The sequence below is a fragment of the Dama dama genome, chromosome 3 (assembly GCF_033118175.1).
Source record: "Dama dama isolate Ldn47 chromosome 3, ASM3311817v1, whole genome shotgun sequence".
NCBI classification, from domain to species: Eukaryota; Metazoa; Chordata; class Mammalia; order Artiodactyla; family Cervidae; genus Dama; species Dama dama.
Window position 1 is genome coordinate 68189810 of NC_083683.1, and position 23978 is coordinate 68213787.

Consider the following 23978-nt stretch of genomic DNA (forward strand, 5'->3'; position numbering starts at 1 on the left):
AGTGAAGCTCATTAGCTGTAACAAATGTACCACTCTGAGAGGTGGGTATTGATCATGAGAAATCTGCACACTGGTGGGACAGGGCATATATTGAGAAATCTCTGTGCCTTCTATTCCATTTTGCTGTGAACTTAAAACTGCTGTAAAAAAATAGCCTATTAAAGAAAAAGTTAAAGGAGGAAGAGTAGGCTGGGATGAAACTTCCACCATATAGGTAATGTTCTCTTCTTGAACAAATGTGTCTCCTCTGTGTAAATCTAGTAAACTGTCTACACATAAAAACAACAGACATTCATTTCAGCCCTTACGAATGGCTTACATTTTGGCTGTGCCTGTTTCCACTGACATTAATCAGTCATGTACATTCAGAGAAAAGAAGTGCCCTAACAATTGAGAAGATGATGTGGGAAATTGTGTTTTGAATAGCATAGTTTAGCTTAGCATTTAATAGTCCTTTAAAAAAAAGCAGTGCAGATTTCATTTCAAAGTTTAACATAAACATTTATTCATCATTTTAATTTAATAAGCAATGCAATGCAGGCTTTTTCTTACATATTATATAAATATATATGCATATACCTTCTAAGAAATAGCATAGGCTGAAATAAAAATTAGTGAGCAGTAAGAAATAAATAATTAAAATACAATAATAATAGAGTACACAGGAACATATTCAGTGCAACATTGCATAATTCAGACAAAAAAGATGCAATTTTTTTTGCACTCCTCCTCCTGCAACTCCCCCCAAAAAGGAAGAAATAAAGCTCAAGCAGACAGGGGCATTTATAATCAAGGTAAATATTGGAAAATAAGTAGCACCTTTTATTAATGATTGTCAATGTCTATTTCCAGGAAGTCTGCCTTGAGCATTTCTGATTTTGTAAAGAAAATAAAACTAGCTACTATGTACCATGAAGTTTAGCTGTTGCATATTTCAACATTTGCATAGAATGTTTACTCATAAAATAAAGATAAATCTTCACAACAGAGTTTCAATTTTAAGATACAGAAAATGCTGCGTGTTTGTTTTCCCAATCTTTAAAAACTAGCCAGAAAATTCCTTTGGTATATATTGAGTTTTTTAAAATTAGCCAGAAACTTTTCTAATATATATTCAGCTGGCATCATAGAATACTGTACTATTCATTCAATAATCTGGGTCCATCAACTCATTTCAATTAAAGAATTATTTTGTGCCTGGTACCTTGCTAGGCATTAAATTTGTTATTATAACTAAGATAATATCCTTGTCCACAAGGAGCTCACAGTCTAGTAGGAAAGAGATAAACTTGAAAATATATCCAAAACTGTCGGCAAAATATGTGCTCCCACAGAGTAATTCAATACCTAGTTCTAAGTTAGTTATACAGTGAAACTTAGAAACCACAATAGGGATTTCTCTAAAATATCTGTCCATATGATATCATAGCATAAATGAAAGGCAGTAGATGATTCAGTAGTCAAACAAGCTTGCTTAAAAATGAAGCTGGAACATATTGAACTAAGTATACTTTTAAAATGATCAACAATATAATATATTCCTGATTTAAATAAATCATTGCAAAGAATTAGACATGACTCAGCAACTAAACAACAGCAACTACAACACTGTTTAGATTAAAAACAAAATACATAGTTGTATGAAAATTCCAAGCTCTTCCATTTTTGGTTAATTTTTTTCCCACATGTTTTATTTGCACAGTTCAGTACTACATATACAACAATTACAGACATAAAATATATATTCCAAGGTCAAATCAGTCACTTTAAGTACATTCATCTGTAAGAAGGCAGAAAGAAGAGGGTTCTACCTTTAAACATTGACAGGCATTTACATTAATTATATTTTATTGATTTTTTAAAGAAAATCAAATGTACAGTCATGATTTCAGTCATGTAGAAACAACTGGCCGGATCACCTTTGGTGTTAAGCAAAGCTATCTTTCTCCTTAATTCACTAAAACAGTAATTATAGTTCTGATAGACCATGGGACAGTATGATAGTGGTCTTGAGGATGCCTACAGAACCAACTACATTTAAATTTTATCACTTAAAAATCATAAAAATACAGCCTAAAGTATAATTTATATTTTAAAAAATAATTCTATAGATTAACCCCTAAATCCAATCCCTGAAGAATTCTTGCAAAATTTAGCTAGATGAAGCTATTGCCAAGAAATGCCTTTGTTTGTCTTACTAGAAACGTCATTAGGTATAACTTTCATCCTAGTAATCTTACTTTTAATATTTGCCCAAAGGTAATAATGGGATAAGAAAAAACATGGGTTGAATAAATATAAGTAGCAAATAGAATGTTTTCAAAAATTCTTTTAAAATGGGGAATTATTCATTCTCAGAAATATAATTAACATGCTAGTTTAAAATATTTGGAGGAATGTGCTTTTAAATAAAAAGCTTGAAATCAAATGTAAAGTTTAGCAAATATCTGAAAAGATCCTGCTCTTCCATCTTCAACAAAGGAATTTCTATGCCTAATACATTAGTAATGTGTGGCATCATTTTTATCATTACAAAGAAAGGATCTTATATTACACTGATATACTCACTGTAGCTGCAGACACCACCCCCTCACCCAACACAATGACAACGAACACCAGTATCTGGATATCAGGTTAGCTGAATCTAACCAAACAGATCCGAACGTGTCACTGACTATGATGTCAGTTTAGTTGAATCCAACCACGCACATCCAAACATGTCACAGATACAGCAAATGTATTTAAGGCTTTGTTTATGAAAAATTTTATTGTGACACATCAGTTTATCAAAACTTCTATTGAAGTATGTTCTTAGAGTAAATATCGTTAATGAAATAAGCAAACAAATACTGAGAGTACTGTTTTCACACTTTGAGTGAATTCCTAATAGCAACCACTCTTTCCCTTCACCAGGGATTTTGTATTTAGAAGTCCTTTTTTGTTTTTTTTCTGGAATGAAATCAAAAGGGAGAAGTCTAGAAATATCTAGCTAAGATGAGGCTGCAAGTAGATGGTACCTCTAAAAATAAAATAAACCCTAGTCTTATTGTTGCCAGACACCTGTTGTATATTTTAGTATTGTTTAAATAGGTGAATTTTTTAGATAGATGTTATTCTATTAATTTCATTAGCTCATCTTCAGATTCTTAGATCAAAAAATACTGCTGGGGTGCTCCTTCTCCTCAAAGTTATATACAATAGCAAAAATTTCTCACAAATTAGTAATTTAACAAATTTATGTTGTACACTCTATGTTCTGGCATTATACTTGAGAAAACAAGTAAGCGAATGATGCTTCTAAAACAAACCACGAATATAAGCAAAATAAAAAGAATTAATGGAATATTGACACATGGATTCTATAAACAAGTTATGGTGAGTATTATTTTAATGACTCACATATTTCTATAACAATAGATATTGTGCAAAATCATTCATCCTAGTATTTATTATGTCCAATTCACTTAGACTTATCTGCTGTGGGAATCAGCAAATATTTTTCAAATTACATTTATAAACATCCTTTTGCAAAGTATGGTTCAATTAGGAGAAATGTATTCATTTTGGAAATAAAGAACTTAGCAAGCAAGGTTAGAATATGTGTTTCCAGGAAAATATATGTTCAGTCTACAAAATTCACCATTACAAATAGGGTGACTGATGGAGAAAAAAAGTGAATTAGAAGTTAAAGACCTGCTTTTATTTCCAAATCTGCATTTACTCAGAGGACAAATATATGTTTAGGCAAAGACCTTATCTGTTCTAGTCTTATTCTGTCAAAATGCAGATACCTAACAAACCTAACTTTAATATATAAAAATAAAAATACAGCAAAAATCAAAACATAATTGCATCTAATGCTTAGAAAATAAACACTATAGTTTACATGTTCTTTCTCACCAAATCCAGAAATTTCATGCTCTAGTTAGAAATAGAAAGCATGTGGCAGAAAAAGTCCATTAAATAATACATCAGAAACTTGTACTTAAATGAACAAATTATATAAACTGAGTCTAACTTTAAAACATTTTTTAGATCATATAAAATAACAACTAAAAACTCAAAATAAGACTCTTAGTCATGAGAACATGTTTCAAAATTTCACCCTGAAATTCATATGGGATAAGAATCCCACTCTTTTGTTCATCTGAACAGAACCTTTTACTGATATATATATATACATATATGTATATCTATCATATATATATATGATAGATATACATATATAAGTATATGTCTTAGTATAATGTTGAATACCAATGTTTTCACACAGAGCTGACTAGCTTATTTTGCCATATTTGAATTTAAAACAATGAAACAAAATTTTTCTTTTTTTTTTACCATGTGAAGAAAAGTATTTGCTGATATGGTAGTGAATTTGGGATCACAGACTACACTGCCTACTGAAATACTCCTAAATTTTACTCATCTTATTAACAAGTACACATAAAGCCTGAAAAACGGGAAGGTCATACAAGTAGGGTAAGTATAACTAAACTCACCAAAGAAACAAAAATGCTATATTAAAAATGCCCATAATCAAATAAAAATGCTATAGAATTTGACCTAGAAATTATGATAATTAATGAAAGAACAATAATTTTTAAAAATTATTTTAAAAAATCATCATAGAAAAAAAAGGGGGAAGGTACACAGCACGGGATTGGGAGAAATATTTGGTCTAAAATTTTTTTCATGTGCTCCACTAAAGAATTATTTTTGCAATACTCCTTTTCCTTTTAAGGTAGAGACCTAAAATTGTGATTCCAATGGCTATAAGAATTCCTTCATGAACTGCACATATGTGAGATAGAATGAAGACAAAGAATAAGACTAAAACAGACAAGATCATAGGACCTCACGAAGCATTCAGACCCAAACTCTAAAATTTGATAACAATGAAGAGAAAATCAGAACTAGGAAGAAGGATGTGAACGCAGAAAATTATTCATTTTTAAAAAATCGTCAATAAAAATAGTTTATGATTTTGATTACATATGCATTATAATTAATTACTAATAATTGAGCTTTTCAGGTTTTAAGTGCATTTCTCAAACATGAGATCATGCACTTGAGAAATATGTGGAAATCAAAATCTAAAATCAAGCAAAATGAATATATTATCATCTCAATTTTTATCTCAATGATTTTGATGCTCTTGGGCATTGTGAATTGTCATGGGGAGAATCTAGTTGTTATGAGGTACCCATGAGCCTACAGGGTGACATATCGATGCTATGTTGTGATGGTAAGCTTTGTTTCTCAAAATTTCAGGCACTTTAAGAAAGTTAGAAGCATCCAGAATAGTAAATGTCAAGGACAGGATGATCTATTTTTCTAGATTCTTAAAAGTCATGTTTAATGATATATTTATCATGTATAAGGAAGTTTCATAGCAACAAAATACCTTCCTCATCCAGGAAACCTGAAGACTACACTCACATGAGTTCCCTTATTGGTGAAGATGATGGGTTTTAGCCACAAGTATCACTGTTGACTTCAGGAATATAGTCATTCCTGCAAACCAAGTAAGACCAGATGTAGCATGAGGGACTGTGAAAGATGTAAGACATTAGAAATGCAACATGTGCACTAAGAGTCAGACACAACTTAGCAACTAAATGACGACCATCTGTAACAGAGCTAAAGAGAATATCCTACGGATGCCAAAGGTTTAGAAGAAGAAGACAAAAGTAATGGCATTTGTTCTCTAGAAGAAAGGGACAGAAAGGAGAACAACAATACAGATGTCCAGGAAAACTTCACGAATCAGTTACCATGTAGGGGCAGTTGCATTAAGTGGTGTAAATAAATATAATTCTGTGTAGATGAACCAAATCTATGGATCTCATAAGCTTTTTACAAATTGTTGTTAGCTTAGGATAATCCTGGACTTTCCTGGTGTCTCAGATGGTAAAGAATCTGCCTCCAATGCTGGAGACCTGGGTTCCTGGGTTGGGAAGATCCCCTGGAGAAGGGAACGGTTACCCACACCAGTATTCTGGCCTAGAGAACTCCATGGACGGAGGAGCCTAGTGGGCCGCAGTCCATGGGGTTGCAAAGAGTCGGACACAACTGAGAGACTTTCACCACTAAGATAATCTTATAAGTGAGAATCACGTATAAGAATCACTTATAATTCTGAACGTAGTGTTTCATAGTAAATACTTTTATTTTTGAGTCATAATAAATAGCAACTAATATGGGAATTACTTATCCATAAAGAAAATAGCATTTTTCTTCTAAACCCAACCTCAGGGAAAATACATTATACCTGAGTACTATAAATGTTTCATTATTTTTTTCCAAAAAAAGTCACATTGAAGCAATTATGGCTATTATATAATCATTACCATTGTTTGGGATAATTTGCATTGGGTAGAAAAGTAGGCAACTTGAAACCATATATTCAGGTCATGGCAAATGCAGTCTTTAATAAACACTAATTAAATCATAGTCTCATTGGTTTATGATATAGTGTTTAATCTTTTTCTATCTACATTTATCTACTTTTGTATCTATAGCTACTATGGGCAGGCAGTATGGCAGGGAACACCCTAGGGACTCTTTCTGCTTTTATGTAAACCTGAGTTTTAGTTCTGGTTCAGTCACATACTCCTTTTTAACTTTAGGTAATTCGTTGAGCTTCTTGGTATGTCTCTTTTTGTTTTGTTTCACTCATCTATTATATCAGGACAATACCTATGATTTGATTTGAATACTAAAAGGTTTTAATAGGAATAATGCAGGAAATATAAATGAATATCTGTTCCCTTTCCACTTTACATTCTTTTCCCCTATTAATTTGAACCTAAATTATTACGATTATTTATAGCAAGAGCTTGCAACACTGTACATGTAAGGGTGTTTTTAAAAGGTATTTTTGGATAGAAAATATGTTTCAATTAACTTTTAAGTAACTCTCTACATTTTATAACATCAATGTAAAAACTTACATTTACATCATAGGTCTTACACTCTTTTTTTCCCCTGTATCCTAAACTATCATGTACAGCCAGAGATGGATGAGTAAAAATACCTAAATTTTTAAAGTGCACATTCAAATATATCAAACCAAATTACTCTATGTATTTTCTAGTGTCTAGGGGAGACTCCGGAGAAGTCAATGGCACCCCATTCCAGTACTCTTGCCTGGAAAATCCCATGGAGGGAGGAGCCTGGTAGGCTGCAGTCCATGGGGTCGCTAAGAGTCGGACATGATTGAGCGACGTCACTTTCACTTTTCACTTTCATGCACTGGAGAAGGAAATGGCAACCCACTTCAGTGTTCTTGCCTGGAGGATCCCAGGGATGGGGGAGCCTGGCGGGCTGCTGTCTAGGGGGTTGCACAGAGTCGGACACGACTGAAGCGACTTAGCAGCAGCAGCAGCAGGGGAGACTCCATGAAAGAAGGTGATTACAATTTGGTATTAACACTTCCCTGGTAGGCTCAGTGGTAAGGAATCTGCCTGCAATGCAGGACACCTGGGTTCAATCCCTGGGTGGGGAAGATCCCCTGGAGAAGGGAACTGGCTACCCACTCCACCATTCTTCCCTGGAGAATTCCATGGACAGAGGAGCCTAACAAGTTACAGTCCATGGGGTGGCAAAGTCTGACTTGACTGAGCAACTAACATGTTAATACTAACGAAGTGAAATTTATGAGCCAAGTCAATTCACACTGAGAAAATATCATGTCCTCCAATGTGAAGCGCACTAGAGCCTGATCCACTGTCTCTTAAATATGTGTTTATTGGCTCCAAAAAGTCAGAAAAGAGGATGGGCATGTGTCAAGAGATGTCTATACCCTGTATTCCATTCACAAATTAATGAAGACATATTTAAGATTAAACAGTGAGTAATACTGGGTGTTTTAATCTAGCCAGTGATCATGAATTATTTTGGTAACCAGGTTTATGATAATCTTTCTGCACAATTCCATAATAGGAAAATGGACTAAAAGGGGTTGTAATGGTTTCTGACTTTGTTTCGTGATAGCTTGAACATCTAAAACCTGTCACTCCCTCGGGGAAGAAGTGTGTTCTGCACTAATCACTCATTGTTGCAGACACAGAAGTCAACTATATTTCCCACTCCGTTTAGGTAGCTTTATAATAATAAATGTTCTAGGTTGGTATTCTCTTCTCTATCTCTGAAAGATTCTGTTCAAGCAGCAAAAATTCTAACAAGTTTAACTGATTTGAGAGAGTAAACAACTGGAAACATTTATTTTACCTTGGAACAATTCTGAATCCTGAGTGTGTTTATATCACTGTTCAAGTGTGTTCTAATTTTCAACATTTATGGATGAGAATTAAGCTGATGCATGCTTGTAACTTTGTGCAGTATGATGGTAGGCATGACTGTATACCTCACATTATGTGCTTTGAATGTGCAATTTCAATTTCCTTTCTTTTGGTTTTTTTTTTTTTAACAATTTAATGTAATCAATCAATGTTAGAAATGAAATTTAAAAAGATGATCAAAATGCAATAGAACAAATAAAAATTGGTTTTTTTCTTGACAAGAACCTCATCAGCAAGTAAATAAACCTCCTTCCATGAAGAAAACCACTGGAATGCACCCACTGGCAGGTGATAAATTAGCCCTTTAAGACCCCATGATCATTACTTGCCCCAAGGATCTATTATCTGTATTAAATATGTATCTTCAGAGAATTCAAGGCATTTTTTTGGAAACGTTTAAGATTGGAAAGCTACTGCACAGTTTATGATGTCACATTTCTTATGACTAGTCAGAGTTGAATACAAACATACTAATAATATGAAACAGCTCATTCAGGATTCAAGATTGAATGAAACCAAATTAAAAACAACTATATACTGTCACAATTTCCCTGATTTATTTACCTATGGTATTGGCACATATTGTTTCAGTTAATATTTTAAAAATACAAATACCCTTTCCATGCGGAAAAGTGCATGTGAAATGAAATATGGAATTGTATACAGCTTGATAAACACAAGCTACATGCTCAAACAGTGCCTAAAGTTTACAAATCAAATCCCTAGTGTTAATTATCACAGAAGCTTGGTATCTAAGCACAATCTTAAAGGAAATAAGAATACTTATTTGCTTATTCATCTGCCTCTACTGCAATGGTAAGAAGAAAGAATGCTAACATCCTTTCGACTTCTTAAGAATGATATTCAATAATCAAAGGTTCAATGTTTTTTATTAATCATGATCTTAATTTAAACTTCAGATTTATAAAGGTGAATGTTTATACCTTTATACCTAATGCATGCATTGTTTCTTGTTTAAAAGTACTTAACCACTCAAAATGGTATTTATTAGATCTGAACTCACAGATCTATCATATGCCTCTATATTCAAGAGCAATTCAGTCCCAGATGTTTTCACATAGTTTTGAAAATGAGAAACTGCTAAATTAACCGGGTTCCCATATTTAAAGCTTCTTTCTATCAAGTTATAAACTAAATCTCCACTTCAAAAGTGTATATAAAGTCATACACAACCTTCAGGTCTAGAAGCCTTTTATAAGTGTCCTGGTTTAGTTATGTTTACAGGCAGTAGAGAGTCTAGTTAGTAGAGGGTGGGATTTCTAGTGCTTCCTCTCCTATAATATGAGACATTTTCAGTGGCTGAGAGAAAAGCCTGTTTGGATTTGTTTTTTGCTTTTTGCATGTTGGCGAATGGAGGGAAACGAGAGAGCTTTGGAGGGCTCATTGTGAGTACCTTCCACTCTTAGCTTCACTCAGATGGAATAATCATAATCGTAACCCTCTTCTCACCACTATGTTTGGGAAAAATGAAATCTCTGCCTGTTTGTCAGCCTGTCAACCAGGATTTCAGTTGAGTTCCACTTTGGTGTCTTAGTAAGACAGCTAGTCTGGACTAAGTTTGGTTAAAAGAAGTTTCTATTTATTACTTTCTGGATTTTCCAAATCAAAAGATATGGCTCATTGCTAGGAGTCATTTAAGTTTTTAATTTGATTTACTTAGTAATTTCTGATTATTTGAGGGTTCTATTCACTAGCACCAGGTACTGATGGCCCCCCTCAAAGAAATCATGTGCATGCATGGATCAAATCGGACAGGGCTCAGAAATAATTATCTAAAAAATAGAGCTTTTACTTTTTTTCCAAATTTATTTCATATATGCAATTGCTTTTGGTTTACAGCAGTTAATTACATTTTCAAATTAAGACCACCCTCATTTTCACCCATGTTCTTATCTCTAACATCCACACTATAAGGTACTATGCAGATATAATGCATTTTTTTCTCCATGGATTTAAAAATATATATACAGTGATAATATTCTTTTTAAACTTGTCTTTTTTCTCCAGATACCTTGTCTGTTCATTCTTAAGTGTATGAAAGTTGGTGTGTGTGAGGATATTTAGGAAAAAAAATTAATTTCCTTCAATTCCATTTCACACTTTAATATTGAATAAAAAATGAAATGTGGATAGGGTATTCTTATAGGATTAAACATACTCTTTCTAACTACTTAAACCAGCATTTTGGAATTCAGATCTCTATAACCAAGACTAGAAGTCACCAGAAGACTTTAAAATCATTTAACCACCACAACCAGACTCATGTATGGACACAAACCCAAGGCATAAATTCTTTATATGCATAATCTCAAATTTTAACTACCCAAATAAGTTTTTAAAGACAAACATTTAAAATTTGTTGTTAAGGAAAATCTCATCTCCATCCTTAACTATGACTCTTCATTTCAACTAAAAATCTTCCAATATGTTGAAAAAAAAATACACCTAAGAAAGTCATGAATACTGAAATCAGAGATACGATTCTTGTTAAATATTCGTTTCTCTTTCTGAGGGATTAACCTCTGTTCCTTTCCACGTTTCAGTTTCGCCACTTTTGATATTAACATTGGGACTCTGAGATGTCTTCAAGGGTTCAGTTTCTTGAGACTCCTTGGTATGTATATTCTTCTTCTTTTCCCTTGCAAGCAATCTGTAGTTGACAGCATTACCGATGAGCAGCCACACGCTGGCTAGGACCACAATAGCTCCACAGGCCAAATACATGTATTTATATTGTCCAGTTTCATCCACCAATTTACCTAAGAGACAAAGAATGTTTTTTAAGACAGCATAATAAATCAGCCCTAAAATGATAACAGTTGCAAATAAATTCATTCCACACTGTGTACCTATTTCTTATTTAATACTAAATGAGAGTTAAAGAAAAAAATATCCTAGATTATGACTTTCACATATACATAGTAAAGGCATGCTAGAGGCACATACTGCATTATTATACCAGTATATGAAATGCATTGAAAGTTGTTGCCTTCAATAAAAGTGTGCAACCAAGACAAATAGGTATATATGTATTTGTCTATATTTTTATAGATACATACATGTAAGATACATTTTAAACCTACATATGTAGAAACACATATACATATTTACAAATGTAAACATATATATGGATATATTTATGGCATATATATTGAGATTGCTTCATCCTTTCCACATTTCCTATCTTTTCCATAAAGAGTACACATTACATTCTTTAGGGAAAATTCAAAGGCTTTGATGAGATTCCTAATGGGTCATAATATTTACTAAATGACTTCTCTATACCTAGCACTAGGCTAAACACTTTATTTGTAATTTTGCATTTAATCCTTAAAAAAATCACTATGACATATTTTGACCATAATTACATAGCAACTGTGGCAGAAACTAGGCTCTTACCAAAGTCTGTCTGCATCTCATATCCTTAACTACTCCGTAAAATGACTTCACCAAACCTCCTGGTTAAGTGTCCTGTCACTTTTTGGACTAATCATAGTTTTTCACTTTATCTAAATCTAAATTATTAAGGCCAAACTAGTCAGGGAGAAAGTTTTTGCTCCATTTGATTATTGAGAACATTGAAAAACTAGCCTGGTACCAAATAATTGGAAGGTTTATTGACTTTTAAACAAGCTTCAGTTTTTATTGTTTATATTTAGTTTTGCCTCATGCTTATGCAAGCATCTAATTCTTAACAATAGTTATTATTGGCAAAATTTTGTAGGCACAAATCCAAATTATGCATATGAAAATATGCATATTCAAGGTGATTCTGAAACAGACCTATTTATTTAGTCAGAGTTTCCAACATTCTGACTAGAATTTAGTTCAGTTCAGTCGTGTCCAACTCTTTGCAACTCCATGGACCGCAGCACGCTGGCCTTCCCTGTCCATCACCAACTCCCAGAGATTGCTCAAACTCATGTCTATCCAGTCAGTGATGCCATCCAACCATCTCATCCTCTGTCATCTCCTTCTCTTCCTGCCTTCAATCTGTCCCAGCATCAGTGTCTTTTCCAATGAGTCAGTTCTTCTCATCAGGTGATCAAAGTATTGGAGCTTTAGCTTCAGCATCAGTCCTTCCAATGAATATTCAGGACTGATTTCCTTTATGATGGACTGGTTGCATCTCCTTGCAGTCCAAGGAACTCTCAAGAGTTTTCTTCAACACCACAGTTCAAAAGCATCAGTTCTTCGGTGCTCAGCTTTCTTTATGGTCCAACTCTCACATCCCATATATGACTACTGTAAAAACCTTAGCTTTGACCATACAGACCTTTATTGGCAAAGTACTGTCTCTGCTATATAATATACTGTCTAGGTTGGTCATAGCTTTTCTTCCAAGGAGCAAGCATCTTTTCATTTCATGGCTGCACTCACCATCTGCAGTGATTTTGGAGCCCCCCCCCCCCAAAATCTGTCACTGTTTCCATTGTTTCACCATCTATTTGCCATGAAGTGATGGAACTGGATGCCATGATTTTCGTTTTTTGAAAGTTGAGTTTTAAGTCAGCTTTTTCATTCTCCTCTTTCATCAAGAGGCTATTCAATTCCTCTTCACTTTCTGCCATAAGGGTGGTGTCATCTGCATATCTGAGGTTATTGATATTTCTCCCGGCAATCTTGATTCCAGCTTGTGCTAGAATCTAGTTAGTGGCTCAATCTAGCTAGAATCTAGTTAGTGGCTCAGTATTAAATTTAGTTATTTGTGAAACATATCTATTTCAACAAAGTTCCCTGTATTATTTAGATAAATGATAGGATGGACTTATTTGAGTAAGTATGATATATACATAGACAAAACCAAATTCTGTAATTTAATTTTCCATTTGAACTTTAGTCAAATATTTCTATTCATGCAATGATTAGTACACTCCTAAATACAGAAAATTAGGTCTTTTGTCCCATTAGAATTAGTATCACTTTGGACTGCCAAATAAACATACTTTCTAAATGTTCTGGTAATTTTTAGCATCATCAAGAAACCAGATATAATTTCCAGAATTAAAGTCTCTGCTCTTTCTGGATGTAGCAGTGGAAGCTCAAGTTGAAAAAAATAAAAGTCAGGCTCCCCCTGTTTTATTATTGTTCTACTATCACTGTTGTACTATCAAGGCTAGTAGCAGCAGCAGCAACTGATAGGAAGTAACTGCAGCAATACCCATTCACTCAAAAGTATTTATTGAGCACCTACTATGTTGCAGACACTATGCTCGTAGTGACGGTATGCTCCAGAGAAGACAGTTTAAATACCAAGGAGTATCAAGAGTCAAAAACAGGATGAAAAAAATGGACACTATTTTATGGCTATATAATCTGATACCTTTAAAAATGAGCCCCAAATCAATTACTGCCACTGACACCACGGGGGCAGCAGTTTGGCAACATTAACACAATCAGCGCTCAGGGATACTGAAATTGATGTAAGTATTAAAACAGGTCTCAGTCACAGGCAGGAGTGGCAAACCAGATTCATCCATTTCCATAGCACCCATCCACTGTGTCAACTGACCTCACTTGATACTTTTTCATCCCACTATGGCTGGTGAGATATAATTTTCTCTGTCGATACTAAGATTTTATTGCTAATGAATAGACTTCTAAAACCCATTTGGTAAAATTAATTCTCTATGAAAAGATAGGCCAACTGTACTTGTTTTATAATAACATATACTGACCAAAATGAATAAGACCTACTGGCTTCATTCACTTTGAAAACTGTTTTGGTGTGACGTGGCATGTCTATATCGAGGGATATACCACCCTAGGCATCTCCAGATGACAGCCCTGGTGGACAGGAAAAAGTCAACAACTATACCACTCATTCCTGACCAAGTGAAAAAGCAAAAGGTAAATGTCAGTGGCACCTTAAGGGTAATAAATTAAACATGAATTTTCCCACTTTCAAAATGATTCCTTTATGTCATGTAGGAAGAGTTTAAACACTGACTTTATATACAAGAAAAAAATTCATGCTTGGCCTGGCAGTTATTGTGACAATTAGGGGCAGGCCAAGAGGTCTAAGTAAATACCTACATTTAGCATTAATTAAAGCAATGCTACACAGTGATTACTAGAAAGGACAGGCCAACAAAAAGTATTTAATATTTATTACATGTAAGTCTAAGACTAAACAAAGTCTCCACTTCAAAAATAAATGTACACATGTGTCTTTACTCAGGCTCTCTACTAGATAATTTAGCACAGATACTTTTTTTTTTAGCACAGATACTTTTATAGTCATCTCTGACAGTACTTTAGATCTTAAAATCTAAAGATAAAGGTTACAAATATGGGATATAAGTATCTGATCAAGAAAATGACTTTGAATGAACTTCTCTTCATTCTTTTATTCCTATTGATATATTCCAATCAGTGATATTATAAACGTATTCCTTCCTTAAGCATGTAACAAGTTCTATATTAATATAACCAGTATACTCCAATAGGAAAACAGATTTTAACCTTTTGAGAGCATTACTTTAAATTTTTGACTTATTTTTAAAAAACAAGAGAAATCTGTTTACCAATGATAAAGTGGTATTTTATTTTTATGATATATTTTTAGCATTACAAGTCAATATAGGTAAAAATCTGCAAATCATGCTAAGTATCAGTCTAATTTAAATTCTCAAGTTCATAATACCTGGCTATAAATGAAATTTTTGTCTAAAATAGACTAATTAGGAAATTAAAAATACATAATAAGGCTAAAATGAACACATCTACAGTCTTTTAGGGTATTAGTATCTATTATTACAAACCACATTTTACACTACAAAGAAAGTCTCAGCTAATGGATATTAATTTTATGCTATTTGCTTTCTTTGTTGATAAATATTCTTACCAGCAAGAGGAGGCCCAAGGAGGACAGGACAGCACTCCACAACTGTGACGAGTCCCACAGCACTGGAAAATCTTTGAGCACCAACAAGGTCCATGAGAGTTTCAAAGAGGACACTGCTAACACTCCCAAATCCAAGGCCAAAAAATACAGCATACACCACCAGGCTTGTGTAGTCCTCAGCCAAGGGGCATAAGAGATGACAGATTCCAGTGAACATCACTGCAAAACTGAAGAAGTACTGGATTCGGGGTCGGATTAATTTGGAATTGGCAATAAGTCCTACAGAAGGTCTGGCAAACATATCAACAAAAGCCATAACAGAGAGCAAGAAAGCTGCAGAATACTCATCGATTCCTTTGTCTTTAGCATATGGAGCCAAGAATATAACAGGGGCGAAGAATCCCAGAAACATAATGACATTTCCAGATAAGTATATCAGAAATCCCCTATGCTTAAAAAGGGAGAAATCTAAATACTTATTAATTTTTTCCCAAACTGATAACTTTTTTTGTCTTTTTTCCATACTGGAATCAGTTTCTCTTACACCAACCTTATTTTTAGACTCAGTACTTGCTTTGGGTTCAACAGGTCTCATAAGGGCCCCAGCCACACAGCAGTTCAACAGCAAACCTCCCAAAATCATGAAGCTTCCCTTCCAGCCGTAAGTATTGAAGAGGAACTGATTGAAAGGGGCCAAGGTGCTTAGGAAAACAGGACTTCCTGCCATTGCAAGCCCATTCGCTACAGGCCGTTTCTTGTAGAAGTATTTGCCCACGATTGTTAAGGCAGGTTGCAGGTTGAAGGCTAGACCTAAACCTAAAAAGAACAAAACAAAAGGAAGAAACAAACGCATTATGTCACTCACAAAAGAAATCACTTGTCAAGATGTACATTCAAGTGGAGATGGCAGAATGAAAAGGCAACAGCCCACAGTAAATAAAAAATTTAAAAATTTAAAAAATTACATATTATCAATAAGATGGCACAAAAAACAAAGAGGTTCTCATAACTAGACATCTGAGATGCATGACTGTTTCATAATCCTTTCCTTTTAAGACACAAAAATAAAACCAAGAACTTCTAATGTTGCAACAATCAGAAAATAGGTTGAAATTGGAACACAGTTCATTGGTTCTTAGTTATAATCACTTAATTCCACAAATAAATTAATCTCTCTAATCGCTCTCATTATATACACATGCAGAGAATAGATATCTTCCTTGAGGGCAAGAGTGTGTTTAAAACATGAATACTTTATTTCCAGTACAGAATAGACTGAACAGACTAAAAAGGTTGTGGTTTATAAATAATCCTAGATCTCCTGTAGTTATTTCTTTCAAAGCTATGCAAATAATAAAAAAGAGTAATCAATTCATGCCATTAATTTCATGTTCTTCATTCCTCACATTCCACATTTCATGACTATAGAGGTGAATGTGTATTAACTAAAAAATAACTTTAAGCTGATTGTTTAGATGGATCAAATGTTTCTGCTGTCTAGGGACACCTTGACAGTGCTGAGTTTTGCTTTTGAGAAATGAATTACTTCTTAGAGCTCATCAAGGTACTATTTGGCAACAGACATGAATGTTTGTTTAAAAAGTAAATACAAGTGATTTATACAAACTACCTCTCTTTCCCCTTTAGCCTATACATGATTCTGTATTATTTAGGATCTATAGAAGTAGGAATTCTTTGGCATTTACCGATTTATGCAAATTTGAAACAGTATTGCAAATTGGTTAAGTATTTAGATTCCAGGACACTGGGTTCTGAGTGTAAACACTTAATGCAAACCTCTAATACAAATATTTGTATTTAATATTTGTAATAGTATTCAGATTGATTATACTCTTTGCAGCCAAAGATGGAGAAGCTGTATACAGTCAGGAAAAATATGACCAGCAGCTGACTGTGGCTCAGATCATGAACTGCTTATTGCCAAATTCAGACTTAAAATTGAAGAAAGGAAAACCACTAGACCATTCAGGTATGACCTAAATCAAATCCCTTATGATTATACAGTGGAAGCGACAAATAGGTTTAAGGGACTAGAGCTGATAGACAGAGTACCTGATGAACTATGGATGAAGGTTCATGACATTGAACAGGAGGCAGGGATCAAGACCATCCCCAAGAAAAAGAAATGCAAAAAAGAAAAAAATGGCTGTCTGAGGATGCCTTACAAATCGCTGTGCAAAGAAGAAAAGCAAAAAGCAAAGAAGAAAAGGAAAGATATACCCATGTGAATGCAGAGTACCAAAGAACAGCAAGGAGACATAAGAAAGCCTTCCTCAGCGATCAATGCAAAGAAATAGAGGAAAACAATAGAATGGGAAAGACTAGAGATCTCTTCAAGACAGTTAGAGATACCAAGGAAACATTTCATGCAAAAATGGGCTCAATAAAGGACAGAAATGGCATGGACCTAACAGAAGCAGAAGATATTAAGAAGAGGTGCCAAGAATACACAGAAGAACTGTACAAAAAAGATCTTCATGACCTAGATAATCACGATGGTGTGATCACTCACCTAGAGCCAGACACCATGGACTGTGAATTCAAGCGAGCCTTAGGAAGCATCACTACAAACAAAGCTAGTGGAGGTGATGGAATTCCAGTTGAGCTATTTTAAACCCTGAAAGATGATGCTGTGAAAGTGCTGCACTCAATAGGTCAGCAAATTTGGAAAACTCGGCAGTGGCCACAGGACTGGAAAAGGTCAGTTTTCATTCCAATCCCAAGAAAGGCAATGCCAAAGAATGCTCAAAATACCGCACAATTGCACTCATCTCACATGCTAGTAAAGTAATGCTCAAAATTCTCTAAGCCAGGCTTCAGCAATACGTGAACTGTGAACTTCCAGATGTTCAAGCTGGTTTTAGAAAAGACAGAGGAACCAAAGATCAAATTTCCAACATCCACTGGATCATAGAAAAAGCAAGAGAACTCCAGAAAAACATCTATTTCTCCTTTATTGACTATGCCAAAGCCTTTGACTGTATGGATCACAATAAACTGTGGAAAATTCTGAAAGAGTTGGGAATACCAGGCCACCTATCTGCTCCCTAGAAACCTCTATTCATGTCAGGAAGCAACAGTTAGAACTGGACATGGACCAACAGACTGGTTCCAAATAGGAAAAGGAGTACGTCAAGGCTGTATATTGTCACCCTGCTTATTTAAATTACATGCAGAGTACATCATGAGAAATGCTGGGCGGGAAGAAGCACAAGCTGGAGTCAAGATTGCTGGGAGAAATATCAGTAACCTCAGATATGCAGATGACACCACCCTTATGGCAGAAAGTGAAGAAGAACTAAAGAGCTTCTTGATAAAAGTGAAAGAGGAGAGTGAAAAAGTTGGCTTAAAGTTCAACATTCAGAAAACTAAGATCATGGCATCCGGTCCCATCACTTCATGGCAAATAGATGGAAACAGTGGCTGACTTTATTTTGGGGGGCTCCAGAATCACTGCAAATGGTGATTGCAGCCATGAAATTAAAGGACAGTTACTCCTTGGAAAGAAAGTGATGACCAATCTAGACAGCATATTAAAAAGCAGAGACATTACTTTGCCAACAAAGGTCTGTCTAGTCAAGGCTATGGTTTCTCCAGTGGTCATGTATGGATGTGAGAGTTGGACTGTGAAGAAAGCTGAGCACCAAAGAATTGATGCTTTTGAACTGTAGTGTTGGAGAAGACTCTTGAGAGTCCCTTGGACTACAAGGAGATTCAACCAGTCCATCCTAAAGGAGATCAGTCCTGGGTGTTCATTGGAAGGACTAATGCTGAAGCTGAAACTCCAATACTTTGGCCACCTGATGCGAAGAGTTGACTCATTGGAAAAGACCCTGATGCTGGGAGGGATTGGGGGCAGGAGGAGAAAGGGACGACAGAGGATGAGATGGCTGGATGGCATCACCGACTCAATGCACATGAGTTTCGGTAGACTCTGGGAGTTGGTGCTGGACAGGGAGGCCTGCAGCTCATGGGGTCGCAAAGAGTCGGACACGACTGAGTGACTGAACTGCACTGAACTGAACTGAATTCCAAAAAACTGATATGAAGGAACCAGTAATCAGCTTTGGAGAATGACAGGGTAGTATGCTCTCTGATTCTACCTCAGCCATACTTGTGAGATATGCAGAATGAGTGTAATTATCAATAGATCCAATTTCTAAGTAATGAAACTATTGTCAGCAGCTTGTAAGAGGAAGAACTCAAATTCCCAGGAATTGTGTTTTGAGGTTCAAATTTCTTTACATTATTCCATCTTCCTCCCTTGCCCCCATTTTGTCACCTGGAATTTTGCTTTCACGTGTTAATGCAAGTTCTCCTTAGGAGTTCGTGCTCATCTATTTCCTACCTGGCATGGTAAAAGGAGCATGGCATTTGAAATGAAAGATCTAAGTCTGCCTCAACTACTTACCTATGTGTACTACTGGGCAAAATACTTAGACTTCTTAAATTCCAGTTCCCTCAACAAGAACGAAAAACGGTTTTGCTAAAATCAAGTGAGGTCTACAGCTCCAAGATGATATATAGTGATGCTGTGATGATGATTATTACATGCTAGTATTTATTTAAAAGTGACAAAATGCTGCATACTCTGTAAAGTATCATATATTCATTTTTTTTTAACAAATGAATGAATATATAGTTCATTGAATATATGGTTCAAATGAACATATGGTTCATTTTTACAAATGAATATATGGTTCATCCTACATATTTCCTTTTCCTCCGAAAGGAAAGAGCTATCATTTTTCCATTTTAAAGACAAAGAGATGGAGGCATAAGGAGGGGTATTTATCCACAATCACACAGCTAATATGTGCTGAGTTAGGTTTAAAAGCTATACCTGAATGATTTCAAATACAAAGAAGTACTGGCTGATAATGACTTAAGATAAATCTCTTATAGTTATTTTTAATGGTTGACTAGAAGCACCAGGGCCTTTAAGACTCAAATAAATGGAACTAAAGTTAGAATAACATAAAATACAATTGATATTTATGATACAGTAACAGCAAAACCATCTTTTTCCTAATACATGACTTTGTGGGCCCAGCCTGAATTCTATGGCCAAATGAAATATGGCTGACCCTTGAACAATGTGGGGTTTAAGGCTCACCCTCTACACAGCTGAAAATCTATGTATCATTTACAGCCAGCTCGCCTTAGGATTCAACCAACCATGGACTGGGTAGCAGAGTAAACCCCCGCAGTACAAATCCATATTGTTCAAGGTCAGCTGTACCTAGTATTTCTTCACAAAGGAAACGGTATTCTCTCCACCATGACAATCCTTAGACATAAGAAGATTCTCATTTAAAATGTCAAAGATGTCTTACAAAGTCAAAAAAGAAGAGTTGTCCATAGGATGTAAAGAGTAAATTTTAACATCACTATCACTGTAGGCTTTAATACATCTCATTTTTCAATCAGATGATGCATTAATGCAAGGTCAGACTGACCTAAAGTCAAAAAAAATATATTTACCCTTTTATCTGTGAGCAAGAGGAAATAATTAAATTTCTTTATATACTGAAGTCTAATTTTTCTAAAACTTTGAGTGTAAATTTGTGTCATGCAATTTGCTCTTGAAGTTAATAAAGATCATATTTTCCAAATGTGCATATTCAGGTAAACTAGAATCTACAGAAATGCTTAAGAAACAACTATAACCTAATGACAGGAACTCATTTTAAAATATTTGTGTTTAGTGGCAAATGTGTCTTTCAAAGCTTTTAAATAGAATCCTTTAGTAAGAAAAGGTAGGGAGGCTCATGCAGAGCTCTACCACTAATCAGAACACAGGCAACAATCCTATTGTTAAAGCTAATCAGTGAATCCAGGAAACATCTTTTTGACACCATTTTTAACCTATTATGAGTGATCAGTCAGACACTAATAGTAATAAGTAATGAAAGCAATTTTTTTTAATGAAGCTATTTATATGCCAGAGAGTCTATGTCCACAATATCACCTTCATGGCCTGAAGATTAAATGCTGAAACAGTAAAAACAAACCAAAGAAGTTTTCTTTTTGACATTTATATCATAGCACATAATCATGTCTGATAACTTGCTTTTTCCAATTCTTGAAATTAGTTTGATTGGTCAGCCTATAGCCAGGAGTTTAATATACCAGATGACAATCCTTTAAAGTATATAGCATCCGATATAAAAAAAGAAAATCAAAGAAAATAAGAATGTTCTGTTGCTTATGCTTCTGACAGAACTTTGCAAACAGTAGAATTGTTAAGAAGAAAATAAGCTGAAAACAAAGCTTCACTTACCGCAAATGAATCCCATTGTGAGGTAAAGCTCTACTACGTTGGTACTATAGGAGGCTGAGACCATTCCCAAACAGCATAACAAACCTCCTACCATCACCACTGGCCGGCTACCATATTTATTCACCAAAACGCTACTTATGGGACCTGAGGTAGAGAAGAAGTTAAGAAATATTCAGTGGCTGGGTTCTTTACTTATTTATAACATTTGTTAATTTTGAAAGTTGAGAAAGCACATTTGAATGATCAAAGGAAAGTATTAGTTCATGTAGAACAACATGAAAACTTTTCAATACTTTCTAATCCACTTGACTGGTTATCTTACCCATATATCTACAAGCACATAAAATAATAAATTAGAACTGTTTAATATCAAGTTTGGTAGGACCATAATAATTCAACTTCTGACAGAAAAGCTTTTTAATTAGACATAGCTAAGCTTGTTGTTGTTGTTAACCTCTAAGTCGTATCTGACTCTTTTGCATCCCCCATAGACTGCAGCACACCAGGCCCCACTGTCCATGCGATTTCCCAAGCAACAATGTTGGCGAGAAGTGCCATTTCCTTCTCCAGGGGATTTTCCTGACCCAGGGGTCAAACCCAGGTCTCCTGTATTGGCAGGCAGATTCTTTAATACTGAGCCACTGGAGAAGCCCTAAATACCTTAATAAATGCAGATAAATTTATTTAATAAAAATTTAAGGATTATGTAAATTATCTATCTGTTAGAATTTTATTTTCTGGAATAATGTATGTTTGGGCACACATACATATGCCCTTAATTGAAGCTGGCTTTTTTTTCTTTTTATTATACCCCACTGTTTAATACCATATTTTTTAATTTTAAGATCCCAACTGTTTACATATCTCATTATATTAGAAAAGAGGATTCTTATACTGACAGTCTCTTAACAATCCCTGTTCATCAGGGGGCCACCAAGGGTAGTAATGCCGCTGCCATGCCTTAGGTATGTTTGAATTCATTTCAGTTTGGTCACTCAGTCATATCTGACTCTTTGCGACCCCATGGACCACAGCATGCCAGGCTTCCCTGTCCATCACCAACTCCTGGAGCTTACTCAAACTCATGGCCATCAAGTCAGTGATGCTATCCAACCATCTCATCCTCTGTCATCCCCTTCTCTCACCTTCAATATTTCCCAGCATCAGGGTCTTTTCAAATGAGTCAATTATTCGCATCAGGTGGCCAAAGTATTGGAGTTTTAGCTTCAGCATCAGTCCTTCCAATGAATATTCAGGACTGATCTCCTTTACGATCGACTGATTTGGTCTCCTTGCAGTCCAAGGGACTCTCAAGAGTCTTCTCCAACACCACAGTTCAAAAGCATCAATTCTTCAGTGCTCAGCTTTCTTTATGGTCCAATTCTCACATCCATACATGACTACTGGAAAAACATATCTTTGACTATATGGACCTTTGTTAACAAAGTAATGTCTCTGCTTTTTAATATACTATCTAGGTTTGTCATAGCTTTTCTTCCAAGGAGCAAGTGTCTTTTAATTTCATGGCTGCAGTCACCATCTGCAGTGATTTTGGAACCCCCAAAAATAAAGTCTGACAGTGTTTCCATTGTTTCCCCATCTATTTCCCATGAGGTGATGGACCAGATGCCATGATCTTAGTTTTCTGAATGTTGAGTTTTAAGACAACTTTTTCACTCTCTTCTTCCACTTTCATGGAGAGGCTCTTTAGTTCCTCTTTACTGTCTGCCATAAGGGTGGTGTCATCTGCATATCTGAGGTTATTGATATTTCTCCCGGCAATCTTGATTCCGGGAGAATCAAGTCCGGCATTTCGCATGATGCACTCTGCATATAAGTTAAATAAGGAGGGTGACAACATACAGCCTTGACATACTCCTTTCCCAGTATGGAACCAGTCTGTTGTTCCATGTCCAGTTCTAACTGTTGCTTCTTGACCTGCATACAGATTTCTCAGGAGGCAGGTAATGTGGTCTGGTATCCCCATCTCTTGCATTTTCCACAGTTTGTTGTGATCTACACAGTCAAAGGCTTTGGCATAGTCAATAAAGCAGATGTAGATGTTTTTCTGGAATTCTCTTTCTGTTTTGATGATCCAACGGATGTTGGCAATCTGATCTCTGGTTCCTCTGCCTTTTCTAAATCCAGATTGAACATCTGGAAGTTCATGGTTCAGGTACTGTTGAAGACTGGCTTGGAGAATTTTGAGCATTACTTTGCTAGCGTGTGAGATGAGTTTTGCTAGCGTGTGAGATGAGTGCAATTGTGTGGTACTTTGAACATTCCTTGGCATTGCCTTTCTTTGGGATTGGAATGAAAACTGACCTTTTCCAGTCTTGTGGCCACTGCTGCATTTTCCAAATTTGTTGGCATATAGATTGCAGCACTTTAACAGCATCTTTTTTTTAGGATTTGAAATAGCTCAATTGGAATTATTAGGTTATTATTTCTGTGGCTTGGTTAGACAATGACGATTCCCCACATTTCAATAAGACCATTT

At 35.2% G+C, this 23978-nt stretch overlaps 1 protein-coding gene across 1 annotated transcript in view; it reads right to left on the minus strand.

Moving 5' to 3' along the window:
* Positions 1–4481: 4481 nt before the first annotated feature.
* SLC16A7 (solute carrier family 16 member 7) overlaps positions 4482–23978 on the minus strand; it is a 179319-nt gene continuing 159822 nt past the window's right edge. The window contains exons 4-6 of the mRNA XM_061131060.1: positions 21479–21622; positions 15175–15990; positions 4482–11086 (exon numbers count right to left, since the gene is read on the minus strand). Coding sequence (XP_060987043.1) covers positions 10815–11086; positions 15175–15990; positions 21479–21622 — 1232 coding nt within the window. The 3' untranslated portion in view covers positions 4482–10814. The remainder of the gene's footprint in view (positions 11087–15174; positions 15991–21478; positions 21623–23978) is intronic.